The following is a 23,611-nucleotide window of genomic DNA, read 5'->3' as shown; positions in this document are numbered from 1 at the left end:
AAGTATATCTAATTTACTTAGAAGAGCAACATATCCTTTGGTTTATGTTACTGCTTAGTATGCCTACTGTTTTATATCCCTTTTCAGAATGTTTCACTCATGATGCTACGTCCCCAGCTTTATGAAAAGTGCCAACAGTTTGTCATATGCGGATTCCTTACGGTCGTATCAGTGAGAATTTATTTATCGTACTAATTCCTACTATTACAGGGAATCTCTGTCTGTGATATTGAATTCCAAAAATTATTGACTTTCTTTTCTAATATTAGGCATTTAGCAAGGGAACAGACAAACTCTATGTTGAAAGTCTTAGGCACGACGTGACACCGGAATTGAATCCAGGCTACCATTCTGCGAAGCATGCGTCCTAACCAGTAGGCTACCTGTCAATTACTTATTAAATCGTGTATCAATAGTCAATAGCGCTGAACAAGTCCTATGAAATGCGCATGAAATGGTTCTTATTCTTCATACTAAGAAATCGCACAGTTTCCGATTTTACATTGATGATATGGTTATTGCAGCGCTGGTTACTTCGGAATGTCAGTTTCCGATGTGAAAGTCATTGGTTTTTAAGGAAGCTCCACTTTAAGAGTCTTAAATATTTCTGCTGATGGAGAACGTATAATGAGGAACAGAAACTCTCATATTTAAATACAGTTTCCATGTTTAGTTCCAGTATGATACGATCATATGTACAGCATATCATTCCACTCAAACGACTGTTAATATACTCATAGCATAACTGGTTTCACAGTGTACATTAAAGTAGTGTTGTCATTTGTGTTAATGACTATAAAATAATCTGTAATGTTAATTTTCAAATTCTGAAATGAATGACCAAATACATAAACACTTAAAAAACTTTATATTTAACAATTGTATCTGGAAAAAATATTCTAAGATCCCAAACGTTTTTGTGTAGAATATAATATTCACTTATTGAATATGTATGTTATGCCCCAAGAAGAAAGAGAAAACTCTCTACTTGGAAACCTTTATACTAATATCAAATCAACGCATTGTTACTTTTTATCCAGGTGTCCAAGATTGCGCCAGAACACACCCATCAACGAAATACATTTACCCTCATAAAGGAAAAACACAAAGTGATTTGCCATCACATTACGTATTCTATGAAATTATAGTGTTTGAGAAATCCACATACGTGACGCAAAACATGACAAGTTTGGAAACTACACAAACACATGTCTAAGTTTTGTTACAAATCTCAATAAAATATACCTTCTTCCTCAGTCATTGTTGTTTTATCAACAGAGTTTCCTACTCCTGCTCCATTAATGGCTGCCACTTCCACTGTGTAGTTTCTGTATGGATGTAGACCTGTGACATTATAGTTCTGTGTGATAGCTATGTCAGGTACTCTGTGTACAATACTTGTGTCACAACTTTGGGAAGTACTGTTAAAATCCTACAAGTGAAACAGTACTTCTTCATACACTAGAGGTCATTTGTATATTTTACTAAATGGAAGAAATATCAGTTGTTTTAACACAATCATCAACAATTGAGAGTTTTCTGATTTTATACTTACAGTACAAGAAGTACATATGATGTTAATCTGCTGCCAGCATTTACTGGCATCTTTGATGAGAATTCTGTAACCAGCCAGCTGTCCTTTGACATTATTAGGAACACTAAAGGACACAGGAAATCCTCTACTGTTTTGGGTGCCGATGGTGAGTGCATTTGGTGGGGTAGATACTATATCAATTAAAATAATTAACGCTACATTAGTATAAAGAATCTGGGACAAAACAGGGAAAATTTAATTCTATAAAGCCAAACTTTCAATTTGATCTGGAATTAGATCTGTATCATAAATGAAACATCCTAAAACCTACAAATTCTTTCTCATTATAATGATGTCAAGTAAATCATCTAAGACGAGTTTGGGAAGTTATAGTTCATTTAAGGAATGAATATATTATCTTGTCGGTGGATGGAGGGATCCACGAACAAAAAAGACGGAAAATTGCGCGTAGCGCATGATGCGCAGTTTTCCGTCTTTTTTTCGTGAAATTTATGAAAACATCAACTGAAAATCGGAAATGGCGGCTTCCACGAACTGTTTACTTTTGACTCACAAATGAGTTCCTTGAGAACCGAAAGGCGCAGCTTTGAAAGGATGAGTTAGAGATGAATCCTGTGGATAGAAAATTGCTGGAACTTTGTTGAGTGGAACTGGCAGTCACCTCAATGTTCGATGTCGGTACGAACGCTAAGCGTGGGACATGTGCATGATGTGTCATGCGATCAGAGACCAGAGAAGTAGGGTTATCTTGAGGGTTTCCAGGAGGACGAGTGAGTGTTGCAGAGGGTCTTGCAAGTTTTAGTAGTGAATTACTAAGGCATTAAGGTTCTCAAGATATTGTGCAGACAGTATTTTACTACACTGTATATCCAGTTTGACCCTTAATCTTTGAACGTTTGACCTGAAAATCAATAGGCTCATCTAATTATGTCGGACTAGTGTACCAAGTTTGATGTCTGTCAAAAGCAAAGAGTAGTTCTCAAGATATTAAGCGGACAGTATCTTTTTATGTCCAGTTTGACCCTTGGATTTTGTTTTACCTCAAAATCAATAGCAGTAATCCTCTCCTTATGATGTACCAGTGTACCAAGTTTGCTATCTGTCGAGCAAAGGGTTCTCGAAATATTGAGCAGACAATATATTCCTATGTCCACTTTGACCCTTGACCTTCGTTCATGTGACCTCAAAATCATTATGGATCATTTACTCCTGAAGATGTAAGTGTGTACCAAGTTTGATGTCTGTCAGGCGAAGGGATCTCAAGATATTAAGCAGAATGTATTTTCCTTTGTCCAGTTTGACCCTTGACCATTAATCTTGTGACTTCAACATAAAGAGGGGTTATCTTCCCCTGAAGATGTACCAGCGTACCAAGTTTCATGTCTGTGAAGCAAAGGGTTCTTTAACATTGAGTGGTCAGTATATTCCTATGTCCAGTTTGACACTTGACCATTGACCATGTGACCTCAAAATCAATAGGGGCCATCTAACCCTGAAGATGTACCAGTGTGCTAAGTTTGATGTCTGTTAACCAAAGGGTTTTTTAACCATTGAATGGTTATTATATTCCTATGTCCGTTTTGACCCCTAACCTTTAACCACATGATCCCAAAATTACTAGAGGTCATCTACTCCTCACAATGTATCAGTGTACCAAATGTAATGTCTGTCAAGGAAAGGTTTCTGAAGGTATTGAGCGGACAACATATTCCTATGTCCATATTGGATTGACCCTTGACCTTTGACGTTTTCACCTGAAAATCAATAGGGTCGTATTATACTTGTAATTAAGCCACATAAATCAAGACATAGGGCTCACGGTGGGTGTGACCGGTCGAGAGGGGATGCTTACTCCTCGTAGGCACCTGATCCCACCTCTGGTATATCCAGGGGTCCGTAATTGCCCAACTCTCTATTTTGTATTTCTTATATGAGTTATCTTCACCTTTGATATGATATATCATTACGATGAAGTGAATGGTTCTCAAGATATTAAGCAGACAACATGTGGTCTACCGACCAACGGACCGACATACCGACAGAGCGAGAGGTGCAAAGCAATGTCCCTCTTCTTTGAAGGGGGAGGCATGAAAAAGTGTAATATCTGTTTGAGACATCTCCACAACCATAGAAATACATCCTTCAAAATTACAACCCTAGATATAATTGTAACACATTGCCTCCAAACAAAGTCACATTCAATTGTGGCAAATTCGACCTTTATTATAAGTATATCTCTCAGCTCACCTATACCCTACAATTCATAACGTATGTGATCAGACTCAGTTAAGTATACTTCAAACGTTATACAGACAAAGGAAATACATAGACAACCAAAACAATACAGGCTTGTAATTCTAGCCAAGTACATATTACAGTTATTACCAACGCTCAACACAAAATCATGGACTTAATCATGTGCATATCTATATACAGAAAAATCGATTCAAGAACAGAAATGACTTGAGTTGCTTTATAATATGTTATCTACCATAGAGACTGCAATACAAAACATAATGGAAAAATGATATATTAAATGTAGAATTTTAAAAACACAGAAGCACTTTTAAAATGGAACATGTATATTTCCGTGTTTTATAATATCTATAATGTACAAGGTCCGAAAAATGTTAGGTTAAAAGCTGTAAGAGGATTTAGTTACACAAAGTAGATACCATGCTTCAAATGACAAAATTCAACTAAATCATATACATGTAATTTTTTTAAAGACTGTCTGATCACTTCCAAAAAGACACACGTATATCTTCGATGCTTCCATAACAGATGTACAAGGTCTGAAGGGTGTCAAATAAATACTGTAAGAGGAGTTGATTACAAAAATAGGTACCGTCTACTCAAAACATGCTTAAAATATGACAAGGTTGAACTACACGTAATTTTTTTGAAAAATGTCTGATCATTTTCAAAATTACACATGATCATCTTCAAAGAGTCCATAACAACTGTACAAAGTTTGAGGAATTTCAAATTTGAGGTGTAAGAGGAGTTGATTACACAAAAAAGTACAGTCTATTCAAGACATGCTTATAAATGACAAAGTTCAACAAGAGTTACATTTTTGATAAAAGTCTGATCACTTTTAAAAAGACACATTCACATCCTCAATGTATCCATAACAACTGTACAAAGTATCAGTAACGTCAAGTAAGAGGTGTGAGAGGAGCTGGTTACACAAAATAGGTACGTGTACTGTCTATTTAAGAAATGCTTTAAAAATGGCTAAGTTCAATTACGTGTAATTTTTTCAAAAAATGTCTGACCACTTTCAAAAACGCAAATGTACATTTTCAATGTATTCATAACACCTCTAGAAAATTTGAGGAATTTCAAGTAAGAGGTATAGAAGGAGTTGATTATACAAAATAGGTCCCGTCTACTCAAGAAAAGCTTAAAACATGACTTAGGTTAACTTCACGTACATTTTTCGAAAAATGAGCACTTTCAGAAAGGTACATGCATGTTTTTAATGTATCCATAACAACTATACAAAGTTAGAGGTATGAGAGGATTTGATTACACAAAACAGGTACCCTATTACAGGGGCGCCTGTCCGCATGCTAACCTACCAACCCTCCCACCCGCCTGTCATTCACCATTCTATAAGCAGTTTGCACGTTGTGCAATCCGCCAAAAAAAAGAACTCTTTCAAATATTCTACAAGTAAAAACTTGGAATTAGTCCCAATAATATTTGAATTATTTAAAGTGATGTTTTTCCTCTTAAAAGCCTCCTCACACACGGGTGAATATAGCCCGACATCTACTTGCGACTATTGACGAATAGGACTTCAGCAAAATTCGTTTTCATTAGTATATGTACGTTATACATAGTTGGTGGTGTTCGTATGGATGCGTTTGTGAACTTCCTCAGAAAATTTTCAGCATGTTGAAATATTTGTGGCGAATAACTGTCTATCATTCGTTAAAATTCGTTTCAATACCTTAACCACTCGGAAAGTCTTCGTAGGGCGTTCGTCAACTGGCGTTTGAGATCGCAGCGTTCAGCAAATTTGTATATCGAAATCAGCTGATTTACATTTCAAGCGAAAGAGAACGATCAAAAGACGTATGTTTGGGATAGTTTACGAACTGTAACGAATATTAACGTATTTACGTATTGTAGCGTATTAAATCCGACACATGAGAGCGAATGATATTGACGATTAAGTTAACATTCAGAAATTGAACGGTACACGATTGCATCCGAATTAATAAGAAGGATAACTAAGACATGTGAATCATAGCGCTCCTAAATTCTCAAGTAGATTTAGTACTAAATCAATTTTGGGTTAACATATGCTTGTATTTCATCAATATAAAAAGCAGGAGGCTAGCTTAAAGAAATTGAGATATTTCTTCGTCAAAATGGAAGATATACAACGCTTGAAATTGCAGTATGTTGCTGTTATAGATGATCAAGAAGTCTTCCAGCAACAACTAAATATACACCGGTTCATCAGAGGTTGATTAAGGTTGAGAAGGGGGCCAGAGCATGTACCATCTGGAGAAGACCATGGCCGCATCAAGAGAGACACCGCAAAATTGGGATTTATGATTAACTCATGGTTGAGCTAAAAAAAGATCCTACAATCCTTAAGAAATTCCTCTACATGCCAATTGAAATGTATGATGAAATATAAGAGATGATTTCTTATATCATCGTAAGACAACACACTCGGTACAGAGAGCCCTTGGATCCAGGCCTGAATATAGCTGTATGGAACGCTGTTACTGCCTTATAGTGTATATCAGCCTTACGTTATGTCGATACATCTTTATATTGTGGTTACATCATTACATTATGTGGTTTCATCATTACGTTATGTGGTTACATCACTACGTTATGTAGTTTCATCATTACGTTATGTGGTTACATCATTACATTATGTGGTTTCATCATTACATTATGTGGTTACATCATTACGTTATGTGGTTACATCATTACGTTATGTGGTTACATCATTACGTTGTGTGGTTACATCATTACGTTATGTGGTTTTTACGTTATGTGGTTACATCATTACATTATGTGGTTACATCATTACATTATGTGGTTACATCATTACGTTATGTGGTTACATCATTACGTTATGTGGTTACATCATTACGTTGTGTGGTTACATCATTACATTATGTGGTTACATCATTACGTTATGTGGTTATATCATTACGTTGTGTGGTTACATCATTACGTTATGTGGTTTTTACGTTATGTGGTTACATCATTACATTATGTGGTTTCATCATTACATTATGTGGTTACATCATTACGTTATGTGGTTTTTACGTTATGTGGTTACATCATTACATTATGTGGTTACATCATTACATTATGTGGTTACATCATTACATTATGTGGTTACATCATTACGTTATGTGGTTACATCATTACGTTGTGTGGTTACATCATTACGTTATGTGGTTTTTACGTTATGTGGTTACATCATTACATTATGTGGTTTCATCATTACATTATGTGGTTACATCATTACGTTATGTGGTTACATCATTACGTTGTGTGGTTACATCATTACGTTATGTGGTTTTTACGTTATGTGGTTACACCATTACGTTATGTCAATACCTCTTTATGCTATGTGGTTACAGCTTTACGTTATGTGGCTACATCATTACGTTATGTCGATACTTCTCTATGTTATGTGGTAACATCATTACGTTATGTCGATGCATTTTGATGTTATGTGGTTACATCATTACGTTATGTGGTTACATCATTACAGTATGTCGATACCTTTTTATGTTATGTGGTTACATCATTACGTTATGAGGTTGTATCTTTACGTCGTGTGGTAACAGTATTACGTTATGGGGTTACATCATTATGCGATGTCGGTACCTCTTTACGTTATGTGGTTGCATCATTACGTTATGTCGACATGTCTTTATGTTATGTGGTTACACCATTATGTTATGTGCAAACATCATTATGTTATAAATAAACTTCTAAGTGATCGAGATTGATACAGATGCGAAATGGCGCGCTAAAATCCAGTTTCAGAATTACTAAACGAAAGTGGTTTAGGGACACTATTGAATCGATTTGAAGAACAAAGGGTGGATTCCGTTGAGACGTGTCGAAGTCTGACAGACAACGAGTTAAAAGCACTCGGTCTCCAAACTATTGGAGATCGGGCGGCATTTCAACATGCACTAGAGTACAGACGACAGGAGAAAACGCAAGGGGAAGGTTATGCAAGCGGGAAAGATAAGAAAAATTAATTGAGCATTGAGCACCTAATACAGTAATATGTTTATGGAATGACCGTTGGGAGAGCGTAACTGGTTTAGAATACTGATTTTGTCCAAGTATTTAAGGGCCTGGGCAGATCCCGGGGGTGGGGTGAATCGGGGTGTTTGTCGATTAAAAAATACATCTCGATACAAAGTTTGGCGAGGTTAATTAAGTGCCTTTACATGTACCAATTCTAAATGGTGTTGTTTATAGTTGTGAACTTTTCATAGATTCTGAATTTTTTTTATTCCAATACAAATACAAATTTATACAAAATATATTAATTTATTGGCACAAACACAATTGGCAAAGGCCCATTGAACATCATTACATAATGTTTACATTATGATTTTTATGAGTCTAAGTAATTGACTTCTGTATGCACTACAATAAAGAAGAACTGGAAGTACAATAACATCAGAAAGTTTTTCTAAAATTTTACATTGGTTATTAAGGCCAGATGATATAAACAAATTTTTCTACCTTTAGCACTGAAGAGTTCCCATGGTAAAAAAAATAGTTTGGTTGGTTTTCTCATTTATAGTTGTTTGGAACTCTTCTGTGTTTAAAGAGCAGGAAGGGGGGTCAGTAAACAATGTAAACAATTATGGTGCCAAAATCATTCAGGAGGAAATAATCAGGAAAAATTATTGGTAAAAAACGTCATCAAAGGTTACAGAATGCTACGAAAGGTTATGCATTATCCCTTGGACGTAAGATAGTGAATGTTGATGTGATCGAGAAGTTGGATGAATCAAGAAAAAAGTGTTCAACTGGTGATAATTCACAAGAATGCCTAGGAAATGAAGACACATATCCATCTGATGTATCAGAGAGTGAAGAATCGGAAGAAGAGCATGAGGAGATGATTTGATGGAGAAGTGGGAGACGAATTGTGGAACTTGGAATTCTAGTGGACAATTTGGAAAAAGGTTGTGCTGCGTGTGGTAGACCACTAGATTTAACAACGCATAAGACATTGTGAGGACGAAACACGGTATGGACTTGGATCATTGCTATATATGAGATGTCAGCAGGGAGCATGCAGCCATCTTTCTCCTGTTTCTACTGGGAAACGTCATAATGCAGAAACTAACGAAAAACGGCACACCAAAGAGATCCTTTATTAGGCATTTCTTTATTTTTTTTTCAGAGATGAATATAGCAAAGGAAAATCAAGAGTGACAAAACAAAAACATAAAAAAACCCTGTAAAATCATAAATGCTATTGTAAATTATTTTCAGAAGTTGTAAAATTTTACTCTTATATTATGGGAGATAACTCTTCTTTGTCTTTAGAAAATCAGCCAATGTGATTTTTACAATTTTGCTTCTACTCAGAAAATTCACCCCGTATGGTATATGATTTTTAAGTTGATATTACACTTTAAACATTAAGTCAACATATTATGAAGTTTATTTTAATTTGTAAACCTTAACTGAGGGTGCAATGTCCATATATGTAATTTTATTGAAGCAGCAATTTATATTTTCCAAGTGTAAAATTTGTAATGCATTAATATTTTACACGTTATGTTGTAAATCTAATATCAGTACACTCTGTTCTCCCTGACAATCATTTTTTAGGTATAGAAAAGGTAAACAAATGAAGAATAAACTAATTTACCATGATAACTATTGTTTTGTACTTTTTTTGGAAACACGGAAAATATTTCACTCTCCAAGTCAAAGGGGAAAAGAATTTAAGAAATTATCCACTTTTATAAAAGAATAACATCACATAAAGTCTCTTCGAAAGAAAGAAATTGTATCATCTGCCCTTTTTTAAAATACAATAATTCTTTTCATTTTAAAACATGCTCTCTTTTTTTTCTTTTTCTTTTTTAGCTTTTTCAATAAGCACAGCAGTTGCTATTAAGTTAAATATCTCATTACATTTCATCATAACACCTATTAGCTAAATTATAGCAGTATTTTGGCACCATTTGTATTGTATTGCCATTAATAGTAAATTCATTCCCTTGAGGTTTGCCATTCGAGTTAAATATATAGTACCTTTATCCTCTAATTCTATGAAATACTAATTAGGGGTTATATTTTTTTAAAAGTGAAAATGTTTAGTGTTTATGATTAATTTTTAGAATATACAAGTTGTATTCCTGCCTTTTAAAGAGTTGCCTTGCTTCTAAGGTCGAAGACAAAATGATACATTTGGGCCATTACATAATTAAGTGTTACTGAATCGAATTGTTGAATATGATAAAAGAAAACTACAAAACATAACAATGATAATGTTATGTTTCATTCCATATTTTTTTTTTTTTTTAAAAAAACGTCCCGGTCCCTAAAGGCCTCAAATCAATTCCCTTAACTGATGTACATTAAAATATGTAGACCCAGTGAACGGTTCTATCTATAGAAAGTCTACCTCTCGCCAATTTATATTGAGCGAAATATATTTTTTATAGAAGCTTGCTTTTCTTCTTTGTTTACAAATTACTAATATTTTGGCCAAAATATAGCTTTTACTTTATAAAGTGATTTTTGGGTTACATGATATATATCTTTGGGTGTTCGAAAAGATGTGTATGTATACATACATGTACTATTCAAAATAAAATGAAAACCACCTGCAATTTGTATTAAATCAGTGGTTTTTTATGTCACTAAAAATCCAGTAATGTTTATTTTTGATATATAAATCAATGTATATAATTCTATAAATATTTTACTTTAAATGCAATTTTATTTGAGTTTTTACATATTATCAAATATTGTATATATACTTTGAAAACCTTTGCATCTTTTCCCTAACCACTCCATGGTTAAAATCATGATGTGTTTTTTTTGTGACACAACACCTAGCGCTAAAATTATACATGTACTTATCATGTTGCTAAAAGAATATTCCTACATATGCATGAAAGTTGTGTATTAAGTTGTGAATTGTGTATTAGAAACAAGATTTTATGAAAATATCTTGTATTTTCATTAAAATTCACCATTGCAAAGGTTGATAGATTTTGATCGTTGTACAGTGAAGTGCATAAATTATGTACATATATATTAACTGAACTTTTTCCTCATTGAATTTTTTTTTTATTTTTTAAACTATATATATGCTGTGCAAGATTCTAGATTTAGCTTAAATTCAGAATTTGCAATTTGCAAATGATCGATGTAATGTGTTACACAAAAAAGATATAGCTTTTTTTAATTCTTCACTTTAAAAATTGTGCTAACAAACCAAAAACAATCGGGCTCGATAATCTTAGAAGTCTAATGCACATGGTTAGATTGGTTTGGTTTAGGTGTCAGATTCTGTGCTGCTGATCGTTAGAAACACGTATTTACCGTGCTTGACTTCTATATAGTGAAATCGACTGAACAGCCTTGGGTAAAAAGGATTCAATTTTGTTTAAAGGAAGGTTCTTTGAGAAATAATTTGTAGGTATGTCTTGAGGGTTTGGGTCTTTTCAGGGTTTAAGCTCTGCTGGCAAAACCAGTGTAGAATATGTCATACTGAATCGTCCGTCTGCAACTTTTTTTCTTCGTTATCAAACTGCATTTTTATGAAACTTACTCAGAATAACACCCCCTGGTCTAGTTGGTTCTAACCAAATGTCATGGGGGTACAACCCTTAGGGGCCACACTCAAACAAGTGTATCATTGCATATCCAATAATTTCTTCCACTCTCGGATAAATAAATGAAAAAATCTTTTGATTTATTGAAAATTTACTTTTATTTGGAGAATTTGCATTATTTTCCTAAAACCCTTAAAATTTGAGCAATCTTTATCTCCAAATTGATTCACACAATAAAATAAACCCCAATAATAATAAGTATAAATTCTTAAATTGGAAATTTTGCTAAATCTTATGACGTCACAGGGGAATGGAACTACTTTAATATTGGATGTATCATTCAGTGAGTTCTTCTATACACTTATTTCGCACGAGAAGTCAGTGGTCCTCTAATGATTTAGTTCATATCAATATGTATACCTTTATTCCATTGTTGGATAAAAAATGTCTTAGCATTTGTTCTCCGCATCGAGGAAATTCTGCAAGGATCTTTTCTAAACCCGTGTCCAAAGCATCGTCATCTATGTCAGAAAAATTTCGCTTCCGAAGATTATATTTGTTCATTTGACGATATAAAGTTCTTTCTGATACCGAAAGTAACTTACTCATATCAGAAACAGAAAATTCTGCCTCGATTAAATTCTCAAGAACTTCCTTTCCTATATCATACTGCCTTCGCAATGTATCGCTGTGAACAAACACCCTGTCTGAATTTCCATGCTTGATACATTCAATCCTTAATTTCATCATATCAGAGGAACTATTCAATCCTAAGCATTGTGGTTCAAATTTAGATAACCTGCATACGATTTCTGGTACTATTGTTTCATCTCTAGATTTCTGAATAACTAATTCCATACCCAACTTCGTCAAAATGTCATCCATTTTGAATTCTTGTTTAAATCAGTATCAATTTAATGCTTTCATCTGTATCAATCTCGATCACTTGAAAGTTTATCATAACCTATATATAATGATGTTTGCACATAACATAATGATGTAACCACATAACGTAAAGAAGCATCCACATAACGTAATGATATTACCACATAACGTAATGATGTAACCATATAACATAAAGAGGTATCGACATAACGTAATTATGTAACCACATAACGTAATGATGTTACCACATAACATAAAGCGGTATTGACATAACGTAATGATGTAACCACAAAACGTAATGATGTAACCACATAACATAAAGAGGTATCGACATAACGTAATGATGTTACCACATACCGTAATGATGTAACCACATAACATAAAGAAGTATCGTCATAACGTAATGATGTAACCACATAACATAATGATGTAACCACATAACGTAATGAAGTATCGTCATAACGTAAAGAAGTATCGTCATAATGTAATGATGTAACCACATCACGCAATAATGTAACCACATAATATAAAGATGTATCGACATAACGTAAGGCTGATATACACTATAAGGCAGAAACGGTGTTCCATATAGCTGCAACTCTGTGTCACCTTGTCCCTAGTGCTAAGTACTCAGATATGCAGTACTCCTAGCGAGTCACTGAGAATATCCTCTGTTGTGGTCAGAGAAGTATGTTATGCTATATGCCAGGGGTATCTTGCACAGACCGACGGACAGACAGATTACAGACTGATTCTTATACACCAGGGAGCCCTAAACCTTCGTTTCTACAGGGTATAACAATTTCTAATAAAGGGATGGGGGATAAACAGAACCAATATCTTTTGAATAATCTTAATCGATTTATTTTGCCCCTTTTTAAATATACGTATTTAACATTCTGGTAATGTTGCGGGTTGTGATGCGTTAAGATTGGTGGGAGAGGGGGGGGGGGGCTTGTTAGAGCTAAACACAAGGAGTAGTATTCCACCATTGTTGAAGACATTATGGGACCTCCAGATTAAATTTTAACACTGATTATCATGGGGATGTGGTGCTATCTCTTTGACACTCACTCCATATCTTTTTTATAAGATGCTGTAGCCATTTTCTTGTATTGGGCTTGTCGGGGCAAGTAACTATAATGAGACACACAATTCATACTTACACAATATCTGTAATGAAAAAGACCTCGGACGTTATGAACCTGCATACAAGGATAAATAAATTGTGTTGGTACCATCGATGGCCAACACATAGCCATCAGAAAGCCTGTCAGTTCTGCTTCCTTATAATTATAAAGGATTCTTCAGCATCGTCTTACTTGCCATTGTCGACTCAAACTTTCCTTTCTGGAAATATTCGGAGGCATACGCAAATATCCGCAAAGTTACGTTTAACTTCGTACCTTTCCGCTCCCAATCGTTAACAAAAAAACCAATATTGATTCAACGCATTTTTGCGAATTACAGTAACCGTCACACTTCGTAAATCATTTGCAACAAATTGTTCCCCTACGTTTAACTTTCGTAATATTCTAAAACCATGCAACAAATTTTCAAACAATTCGCTCAGATTTCGCTAGGATAAACAAATATTCTATTCGTCAGGCTTCGTTTATTGAATTCGCCTCTATGTGAGGAAGCCTTAATAGTCCATTCTGGTGAACTCTTTGCAACTACTTTATGTGGTTTAATACTTATGAATAACAATCATTTGCAGTTAATTTATATACCCTGACTGAAGGCATATATCGTTTTGATCCGTGCTCATGAAAGAGAAGAAAATATCATAAAGACACTTTGTAAAGTTTCATGGCTGAAGCACAATGTTAGCGATAATATCACTGTCATTCATGGGTCAATGACCTTGCATTTTGGTTCATAAAAATAAAGGTCATGAAGATTGAGACTCCTTATCTAAATTTTCGTTGCTAAACCTCAAATAGTATTACCACACACATTAACTATTTCGTACCATGTCGTATATCAGGACTATAATCTGCGTATCAGTTTTTGTGAAAAATCATCAAAACACTGTTGTTTTTAATTTGCTTAGTGATTGGATCATACCGTAAATAATGATGATAATAATTCTGTAATAATTAATTCCTTCCATTTTGTATTAAAGTTATTTTTCATTTTCCCTACCGTTTCCTTGATCAAATCATATTCTAAACCAGACAATCCTTTGAACTCGGCATTATTTTTCATTGTAAGATCAACCTACTGACTGACGAACGACAGAGTATAAAATTACATGATGTCGTACATTGTACGTTCATAGAGAAAGCAAGTGAGAAACAGTTTTTTGATTGATTGATTGATTGATGTTTTCCGCCACACCCAACAATTTTTCAGTTATCTGGTGGCGCCCAGTTTTTATTGGTGGAAGAGAGAACCCAGATACAATGTACCTGGGAAGAGACCACCGACCTTCCGAAAGTAAACTGGGAAACTTTCTCACTTCAGTTTTTTGAAGTTAAACTTAGAGGATTAAGTACTGCATTGAAAATACATATTTTGTCTCATATTAGAATGTTTATGGCTCTTTCATTAAATGAATTGCGTCCGATTCGCGTAATCAATGGCTATATATTATTATAGAATGGTAATACCAAAATGTTGGTGGCATTTTGTTATTCAGGAAAGATTTGTAAGGAATCAAAAATTGTCAGTTGTGATGTGTCCTCGATAAAATGAAACTGTTATCAGATTTGATTTGGAACCATATATGGTTAATCAAGCCGTTAACAAACCTAATCAATGATGTAGATGTAGTGATGAACACATTAAATGTTAGTGATAAATTGTGTTTCATTAATGCAAGGTGAAGATAACGAACAGTGATCAATCTCATAACTCCTACAAGCAATACAACATAGATAGTTGGGCAAACACGGACCCCTGGACACACCAGAGGTGGGATCAGGTGTCTAGGAAGAGTAAACATCCCCTGTTGACCGGTCACACCCGCCGTGAGCCCCATATCCTGATCAGATAAACGGAGTTATCCGCAGTCAAAATCAGTGTGCCAAGAACGGCTTAACAATCGGTATGAAACACGTCAGACAGCAATTGACCCAATGCGAGGTCGTATTGACGAACTAGATCGTTATAACGACCATAGAATTTGCGAAATGCTGACTTCAATCGAGACTGTTGAAATCCCTGTACCGTCAACTTGTTTGTCAGTAGCGTACCTCGATTTCAAAACTGACTATACCCAGAACAAGCTCTTGCATATCGAATCAGTTGAGATATATAAACACCATATGCAGGTGATAATGGGATATTGCTACATAAATGTGGGAAGTTGACGATGGAGAAGCTGAAATCATCCCGTTTGTCAACAGTTGAGTTGTCAGTTTGCCGTTAATGTCTACTTTCAATAAAATATCTAAGTATGAAGCAGAAGTGGATGACTCTGTGGTGTCCTTTATTTCGAGCTCACAGGGATATATCAAATCGACATATGAATGAAAACTATCATTGTATAATAGATTAACCTGCTAAAATCAGAGAAATACCGTCTTGCAAAATCCAAGTCATTTACGGTAATTGATTTGAAAAATGAGTAACTGGAGATATTTCTGACAGAATTCTAAACAAATTGACTAAAATGTCAAGCCGCATTCTTTTTCTATAATACATATCACCTCTTTGTACTATCTATCAGAAAAGAACAAGATGTGTTTATAGAATAATACTACCCCGTATGGCAGATGATGGTCAAGTCAAATTTCAAAGTCAAATTGCAAGGTTAAAGAGTTAAAAATGATTAGGTATCCAAGGAACGGGTTTTTCAAAAGGAATATAAATACGAAATATACAAGTCCTAGCACTAACCGTTCTAGAGTTATGGTCAAGTTCTAAGTTTTTCAAAAGTAGGTCAATCCTCAAGAAAAAAGTCAAAAGGTCAAACAAAATTACCAAACAAAAGGCATTGTCACATAAAACAGATATGAGACATGAAAGCCCTTTCACCATTCATATAAAACCTACATGCCCCAGAATCTGAGATTACCGGATGGGACACTCGAAACACCGATATCAGGGGTATTAAGATATTTTTTTGAATTTCAAAAGTACGTTATTCAACAAGTATTAGGGTTTTGAAGAATTTAAGTTTCACCAAAAACTTGTACTATTTCCATTCAGTATGAACTTTTGACACATGCAGATAAACATACACACATTGATTCCAATACATGAAACATTGCATATGCAACGACTCAATACTTTGCCATTGTTTTATATGTTTGAATGTATCAGCATATTTAAAGATGACGATATTGAAAATAATCCTGTCATCGGTATGTAGAATTTTTCTGAGATATTGAAAGAACAACTTACAGCCTAGTCTTGTCTGGCATGTTACCGGTACACTTTCACTGCTGATTGAATTCACTGCATCATTAACCGTCTTGACAGCAAATGTATAGGATCTCTCTATAAACAAATGAAAAGGTCAAAGCTTTGACAAAAGGAAGTCATGCTTGCGACACATTGAGGTCGTGGTAATCGGATTTTCACTCAGTATGAATATCCTACCTTGTAAGAATACATTAATTGCTGCACTTAGTACAATTATCACAGTGTGGTACTGAATGTTCATAAATATGCACTATCTAACAGTGTGCTTTACTGAGCATGAGAGATTTTTATACAATGATTGATGCATTACTCATCCATTGACTGTTTGATAACAAACACAGTACCCCACAATACCACCGGTAGCACTAACCAATCAGATTGAATGACTGTTTACTAGTTTTACTTTGCCATTCTGTCGAAAGCAACAAAATGCGGTCCATCAATGACTAAACTAAAGTATTAAAATCTTGGATACAAGTAGGAATCATTTGAAGTTTTATATTCAGTACAATGATTTGATTTACATAAGGAAATGATTTCTTGAACGGGAAATGATACCGATTGTTGGGTCGTTATTGGCACACTGATGATTTTGACTACAGATGGTTCCGTTTGCCTGATCAATATATGGCGCTCAGGGTGTGACCAGTCGACAGGGGAGGCACCTCCAAAGATAACACCAATTCTTAAAGAAATTAAATTAATGTACTCGAAATAGGTATAAAAATTCAGTATTTTCGCCAATAATTAAAAAAATGGTACCTCTAACCCCCAATTTTTATTATTTCCATTTTAGAGTTTAAGACAAGACCTTAAAAATAATGTGTAATCTTAGAAATTGACATTACTCTTAATATGTCCTTTTAACTTCTCAAATTTCATACCAGGAATGTTTTCGTATATCAAGTGGAAAAAGGTCATTATTAATTTCCATTACTAGTATTAAACTTTTTTATCTGTATTGTTAGAAGACATGATTAGGTATCTATTTTATGTAATGATTGATTTGTGTTGAGTTGACGCCAACAGGTGAATCAAGTTTAATTAGATAAATCTTGAGTCAATTTTCAGTGCAAAGAGGTAATGTTTAGAACAGTGAAGTTCAATAACAAGCATTTTAACCCGGTTTTCTTTTTTAATTTCCAAATTTTCTTTCAATGTAGAAATCGAAAATACACTTCCCAAAAATTGACCTTACTCCAAATCTCAGGTGCGAGCCTCTTTAAGTCCAAGGTGGGATGTCGGTACATGTACTAACGGTAAGCATAAGGCAAGTGCATGATCATGAGGTGGGATGCGATCAAAGACCAAATTCGTAGGGTTCTCTTGAGGATTGTCACAGCTTCTAAAAGCAAGCTTTACAAAGGATTTTTCGAGTTTTACCAGTGAATTGCTAAGGTATCACTGCTGTTATAATGTCGTACGGAAATCTTGTTTCGGTGACCACTCATAAACATATTATGTTGGACTTCGAAACCATCAACGTTAAGGGCTTGAATATTGCAGTCTCTCTGAGGCAGTGTGCGGTTTATCTGACATTTGGGTTTGTGACATGAAAAAGTTTTCACAGAGTGCAAACTGGACTAATGTCATCACCGGTTAGGAACTCTTGACTCTCAGAATAGCACATTTTCGAGTTACTGCCGGAACTCGTGTTTATTCTAGATTTTATATACCGTGATCACGTGATTTCATTATTTGGTTAACTTTCGATGCTTCCGGTAAAATAGCGTCTGCCTGGAAACGAAGGGATCAAAAGCGAGATATTATTGCTAAGCAGGAGGCTTTAGTGAGGACTTAAATAAAATAAGAAAGTACGGTTATATGAAAAACATCATACTCTAACCCTTTCTAATACGGACAAAAGATCCGAAAAGCGTGGCTAAACTTGGTGAAACGAAAAGAATACGACCCTTCGAAACATCATAGACTGTGCTCCAAACGAAAGCCTACAGAGGAAAATTCCCTACCCGACTGTTCTCCTACAACAATCATAAACAGCCTTTGAAGTTGAGAAGTACAAGTTCTTTCGACAAGCGGAATGTCGAGCCATACATCTCACAGTCGCATGAACAGGTTTGTAATTTATATATAACAATAACTGTTTACCATTTATTCTCATATATACTAGTGGAAAAAAGAAACTGTGCATTATCTAATATATGAAAAAATAATATTCAAAAAATAACAATGAACAAATTTTATTTTTTGTAATACTGTTAACAAATGTATTCGTTACAACATTTCATAATCCATTAACGTTAACGTTGAATAACGTCAATTTCAGCACACTCGAAAGACACTGGTATTCGAATATGAATTAACAAATTTAATAATGCCTGTGACCACCATTTGCATTGACGCATGTTTGACACCGGCGCCTATTGATGCCACTAAAGTGTTCAGAAATGCTTGAGGGATATTGTTCCAGATATTGGTTAAAGCCTGACCTAAATCGGCCAATGCCACTGGCTGATTTGGTAAACGGCGTAGACATCGTTCCATTTCATCCCAGACCTGCTCGGTCTGCGATAAATCGGGGGAAACAGCTGGCCAGGGCAATATATCGACATTCTGTTGAACAAAAAAGTCCCTGACTACACGTGCAACATGTGGTATTCTGTTGTCTTGCTGCAGAGTGATGTGATTTTGCTGTCCCTGTATGAAGGGTATCACATGGCGCTGAATAACTTCGTTCCGATAGCGTACGCCGATCGATGAGATTTCCATTGACAATTTGTAGAGGGGTCCTTCCACGTGCTGTTATTTCACACCACACCATAACGCTACCTCCACCGAATTGTCGACGTTGCACAACACAAGCGTCCTGGTACCGCTCCTCAACGCGACGATACACTCTACAACGGCCGTCACTGCTATCCAAATGAAATCTGGATTCATCAGTGAACAGAATATTGGCCCAGTCCTGTATTCTGAATCGCAGATGTCGTCTGTACCACGCGATACGATGACGTTAAAGCAGTATTGGGCGCACAGCTGAACGTCTTGGTCTGATGTTGTGCTCGCGCAGACGATTACGCACAGTTCTTGAACTGATTGGTCTAAGTCCAAGAATGTTACGAACAGTCAAACTTGCTGTCTGGAAATGATTTCTCAGGTGCACAAGTCTAATGTGGTTGTCCAGTCGACGCGACGTCAGACGAGGACGCCCAGAACGTGGTCAATCCCGAGTGTTACCAGATTGTTGGAAACGTCTCCATAATGATTGGATGGTGTTCCGACGAACTCCAAAGTGTCTTGCTACGATATTTTGTGCCATTCCAGCTTGAAGCATCCCAACAACACGATTACGTTGGTTTTCGCTGAGTCGTGGCATGACAGAAGGGTTAATTGTGTCAAAACTAAAGTTCTTTCCTTAACGAATAGTGTCCAAACAAACCTTTTACACTTCTTACTCCAAACAGTAAAACTCGTGCGTACGAACACTTCAATAAACAACATGTGTTCACTAACCAAGAAAAAGTCCGTACATCTGAGTCGGGTACTATCCGATATTGTTCAAAAACATCACCTTTATCGATATTTAGATTTTATAAATATAAACAATAAATATAGAAAAATTACACTAAATTTTATAATGCAGTTTTTTTCCCCGCTAGTGTACATTCTGAAAAATGTTATAAGCTTGGAAAGCAAATTATAAACAATTACACTGAACATAGTGGAACATTGCAAAATACATTTAGTGGTGGTGGTGGTGATGAAAGATTGGCATTTAGTGGTGGTGGTGCTGGGAAAGGGGGGTCAATAATTATATTGGCAAGAAAATATACTCATCAAAGACTGTATTTGGGTACACATGTAGCAACCTAATGGAGTGTAATATGTCTGCTTTCATTTTAAAGCTTTATCTAACCTGTGTATGCTTCAGTAATTTACATTTGTAATGGTATTTGATAGTAAAAAAAATATTCAGTGTAACCACACAATTTATTTTTATCATTCTTTTTCCAGATCTCGGAAACTTGTTTTAGTGATGATAATGATTACGTACATATCATAGTACTAGTCTACTAGCCTCAATCATGGATATAGAACGACTAGTTCTAGCAGCAGCTTGGATATAGAACTCCAGACACCACCTGTTGTCAGTGAGGGATAGTTACAAATGTATCCAAGTTGGATAGTGTAGCTTCTTTAGCCATTTCTATACATTATAGTCCATGTATTATTGTTTAAATTCTTGCTCAATTGATTAAATAAGTGTAAATTATTTAACAGCAACCTCAATATCAAATGTTTTTATATATCTACATGGTGGGTGATTAATATTTGAGACATGAACATGGTGAGGAACATTTATCATTCAATGCAACATTAGTCTAGTATCTTATCATTATAGGTTACAATGTAACACTAAAATGATATGCATGTGTTTTTTAGGGATACAATATCCACTTGATCACAATATTATATTGGGTTTCTGGAAACCACGAAACTTCAAGAAAACAGCTGAAATTGTGGTACAGATATAAGAGCTCCTGGACTTCAAGTCGAAATCTTAAAACCATGATGTTGTTTATCTAGAGACTTACATGTACATGCAGTGACAAGAGCATGAAAAAGTACACTGTAGTGACATTGAATGTTTGCACATTCCATTATCGCTACAATAGATTCAAGATCGCTATAAACGATTAGAGAATATTCATGAAAATGTGGGGGCTTTTTATTTCATAGCAATGTATTATAATTCAATGATAAAATGTTGTCATTCATGTTTTATTGAAACATAATATACTAGAAACTTGAATGTTATCAAGTTTAAAATGCAAACTAGTACTACTGTAATTTCAAATAAATTGTATGTAAAACTTATACCGTACCAATTTTGATGCACCAGATGCGCATTTCGACAAATAATGTCTCTTCAGTGATGCTCAACCGAAATGTTTGAAATCCGAAATAACTATGAAGTTTTAGATCTAAATATAGCCAAAAACAGCGTGCCAAACAAGTGGAGCCAAATTCGTCCAAGGATAAGAGCTATGCATGAGGGAGATAATCCTTAATTTTGAAATGAATTTCTAAATTTTATAACAGCAATTAAATATACATCCGTATTTTCAAGCTAGTAACGAAGTACTTAGCTACTGGGCTGTAGAGACCATCTGTCTTCTGACTTGTTTTGAATCTTTCTTATAATAGTTGTGATTAAGCTGTTTACCCTCTTGGAATACTTTGATATCAGCTGCGTGGTAATTATTATCAATCCCCAATATGAAAATGACAGTGATGATGTTCGGATGCTTATGATGATAAAACATAGTCACCAATCAGAGTACAAAAATACTAGCTTTGAAATATCAAGACAGTTTGCACAGTGTTCAACTGGAACTGAACAGCCATAAACAAAAGACAAAAAAGTTACAAATTAAATATATTTTGCAATTGATTAATTATTACTACTTGTACTTGTCATTATTTTTAGTACATGTATTATTGTTATTATTATTACTTTCACTATTGTACAGCAAGTAACCTAAACCACGGAGAGATTGAAGAATGTATGCATGTATGAAAGGTATGTTTGTGTAAGTGTCTGATGTATTGTATGTGACCAAAAAAATAAATAAATTATATAAAAAAAAAGACTTGGGTGGTCATACTAATCATTATAATCATCTGGGTACTAGTGTAGTAGAGACATTGTAATCCAGATGTTTCATTGTCCTTAATTTTTAAAATACTTACCTTCTAAAAGTCCTATGATATCAAATGTATTCACATTGCTCAATGTATCCACAGTCTTGGTGACTGCTCCACTCACGATAATGATGTACTTCACAATCCGTCCATTAGGAGCAGTAGGAGCTGTCCAGGAGATCTCTAATGATTTGTCCTTTGGTTCTCCTGGACACTTCACACCTGTTGGTGGACCTGGTCCTGTGAAAGTAAATTAGAATTAATACTCTAAAGCTATAAAGTTTAAAAGACACTGACCAGATTTGATGAATCAGGGATCACACTTATATTCTTGAATATAGATACATCATAGTGCAGGGTTAAAACTAACATTATTTTAAATTACTATATTCCAACTTAATCAATTTATGTACTTATTATTTTATCAATCCATCTAACTTATTTAATAAACTTTAGGCACTTTCTCACACTTGCTACACTTCCCAAAAATCGTGTGTTGTTTGTAATGTTCAGGATCCAGTTGCACAAAAGCATTTAACTTCAAGTTAATGCTATATAATCAAGTTAATGGCAAGCTAACTGTCAGTTAAAGTTAACTAACCTTTGTACATCAGGGTCCTGGTCACTTTTGTTAATAGATGTACAAAATTCTTTATTTTTTCATGATAGTTGCTTGAAATTCATCCTTTACTCCAAAATTTACAGGGGGTCAAATTACCCATCTGATATCTTATTACAGTGGTAACAGCACAAATAGTTTCATTAGAGAAATTAATCCCTTTTCTCAGCTGTACTATGCAACAGAGGCCATTTTTAAGCATCTACATGTATTTTAGAACTGAGGTGAGTTTTTCAACTTCTATCTACTTGTAGATGAAAGTTATATGATGCATTTGTTCATTGCATTGCATTTTCTACAATGCCAATGTCTACACATGAAATAACAGAATGTTCAGTGGGCCCAAACTAATTTAAAGTAAAATAAATCGCTGGGTCAATTTTTTTTTATTGATTCTAGAATATCTCAGGAAGTACTTGGAAATTTTAAAATTAAATTTTCAATTGGTGACTATTCAGAAGAGCTATATGAAGGCTGAAAGCTCAGTATAATGCAGCATAAAACACCATATCAAACATTTGATTTTTTTAATCACTGAATTGGGTTACAGACATTTCTCTATTACACAGATCAAGGGCACCCAGATGTTTGGAGGGCCTGTGGATAACAGTTTGAAAATAAATACACTAAAATATAGTTATAGTGAAGCGACAGGGATCCAACCTACCTTAATCATAATAGGTGTAATTC

The 23,611-nt window shown here is 34.8% G+C and overlaps 2 protein-coding genes across 9 annotated transcripts in view; one reads left to right on the top strand and one right to left on the bottom strand.

Moving 5' to 3' along the window:
• The window catches only part of LOC125673175 (uncharacterized), a 333,899-nt gene that overhangs the window by 46,395 nt on the left and 263,893 nt on the right, over positions 1 to 23,611 (top strand). The window lies entirely within an intron of this gene.
• LOC130053429 (hemicentin-2-like) overlaps positions 1 to 23,611 on the bottom strand; it is a 113,950-nt gene that overhangs the window by 29,382 nt on the left and 60,957 nt on the right. For all 8 annotated transcript variants that reach the window (XR_008802016.1, XR_008802017.1, XR_008802014.1 and 5 more), the window contains 4 exons: positions 22,351 to 22,542; positions 16,615 to 16,710; positions 1,556 to 1,725; positions 1,246 to 1,432 (listed from right to left, as the gene is read on the bottom strand). Coding sequence is in view for 3 of the 8 variants with exons in the window: in XM_056160696.1 (XP_056016671.1) it covers positions 1,246 to 1,432; positions 1,556 to 1,725; positions 16,615 to 16,710; positions 22,351 to 22,542 (645 nt within the window). In the remaining 5 variants the exon portion in view is untranslated. The remainder of the gene's footprint in view (positions 1 to 1,245; positions 1,433 to 1,555; positions 1,726 to 16,614; positions 16,711 to 22,350; positions 22,543 to 23,611) is intronic.

This window comes from Ostrea edulis, chromosome 3, assembly GCF_947568905.1.
Source record: "Ostrea edulis chromosome 3, xbOstEdul1.1, whole genome shotgun sequence".
NCBI lineage: Eukaryota > Metazoa > Mollusca > Bivalvia > Ostreida > Ostreidae > Ostrea > Ostrea edulis.
Note: the sequence above shows the minus strand (reverse complement) of the source record. Positions and strands in the feature narration are given on the sequence as shown.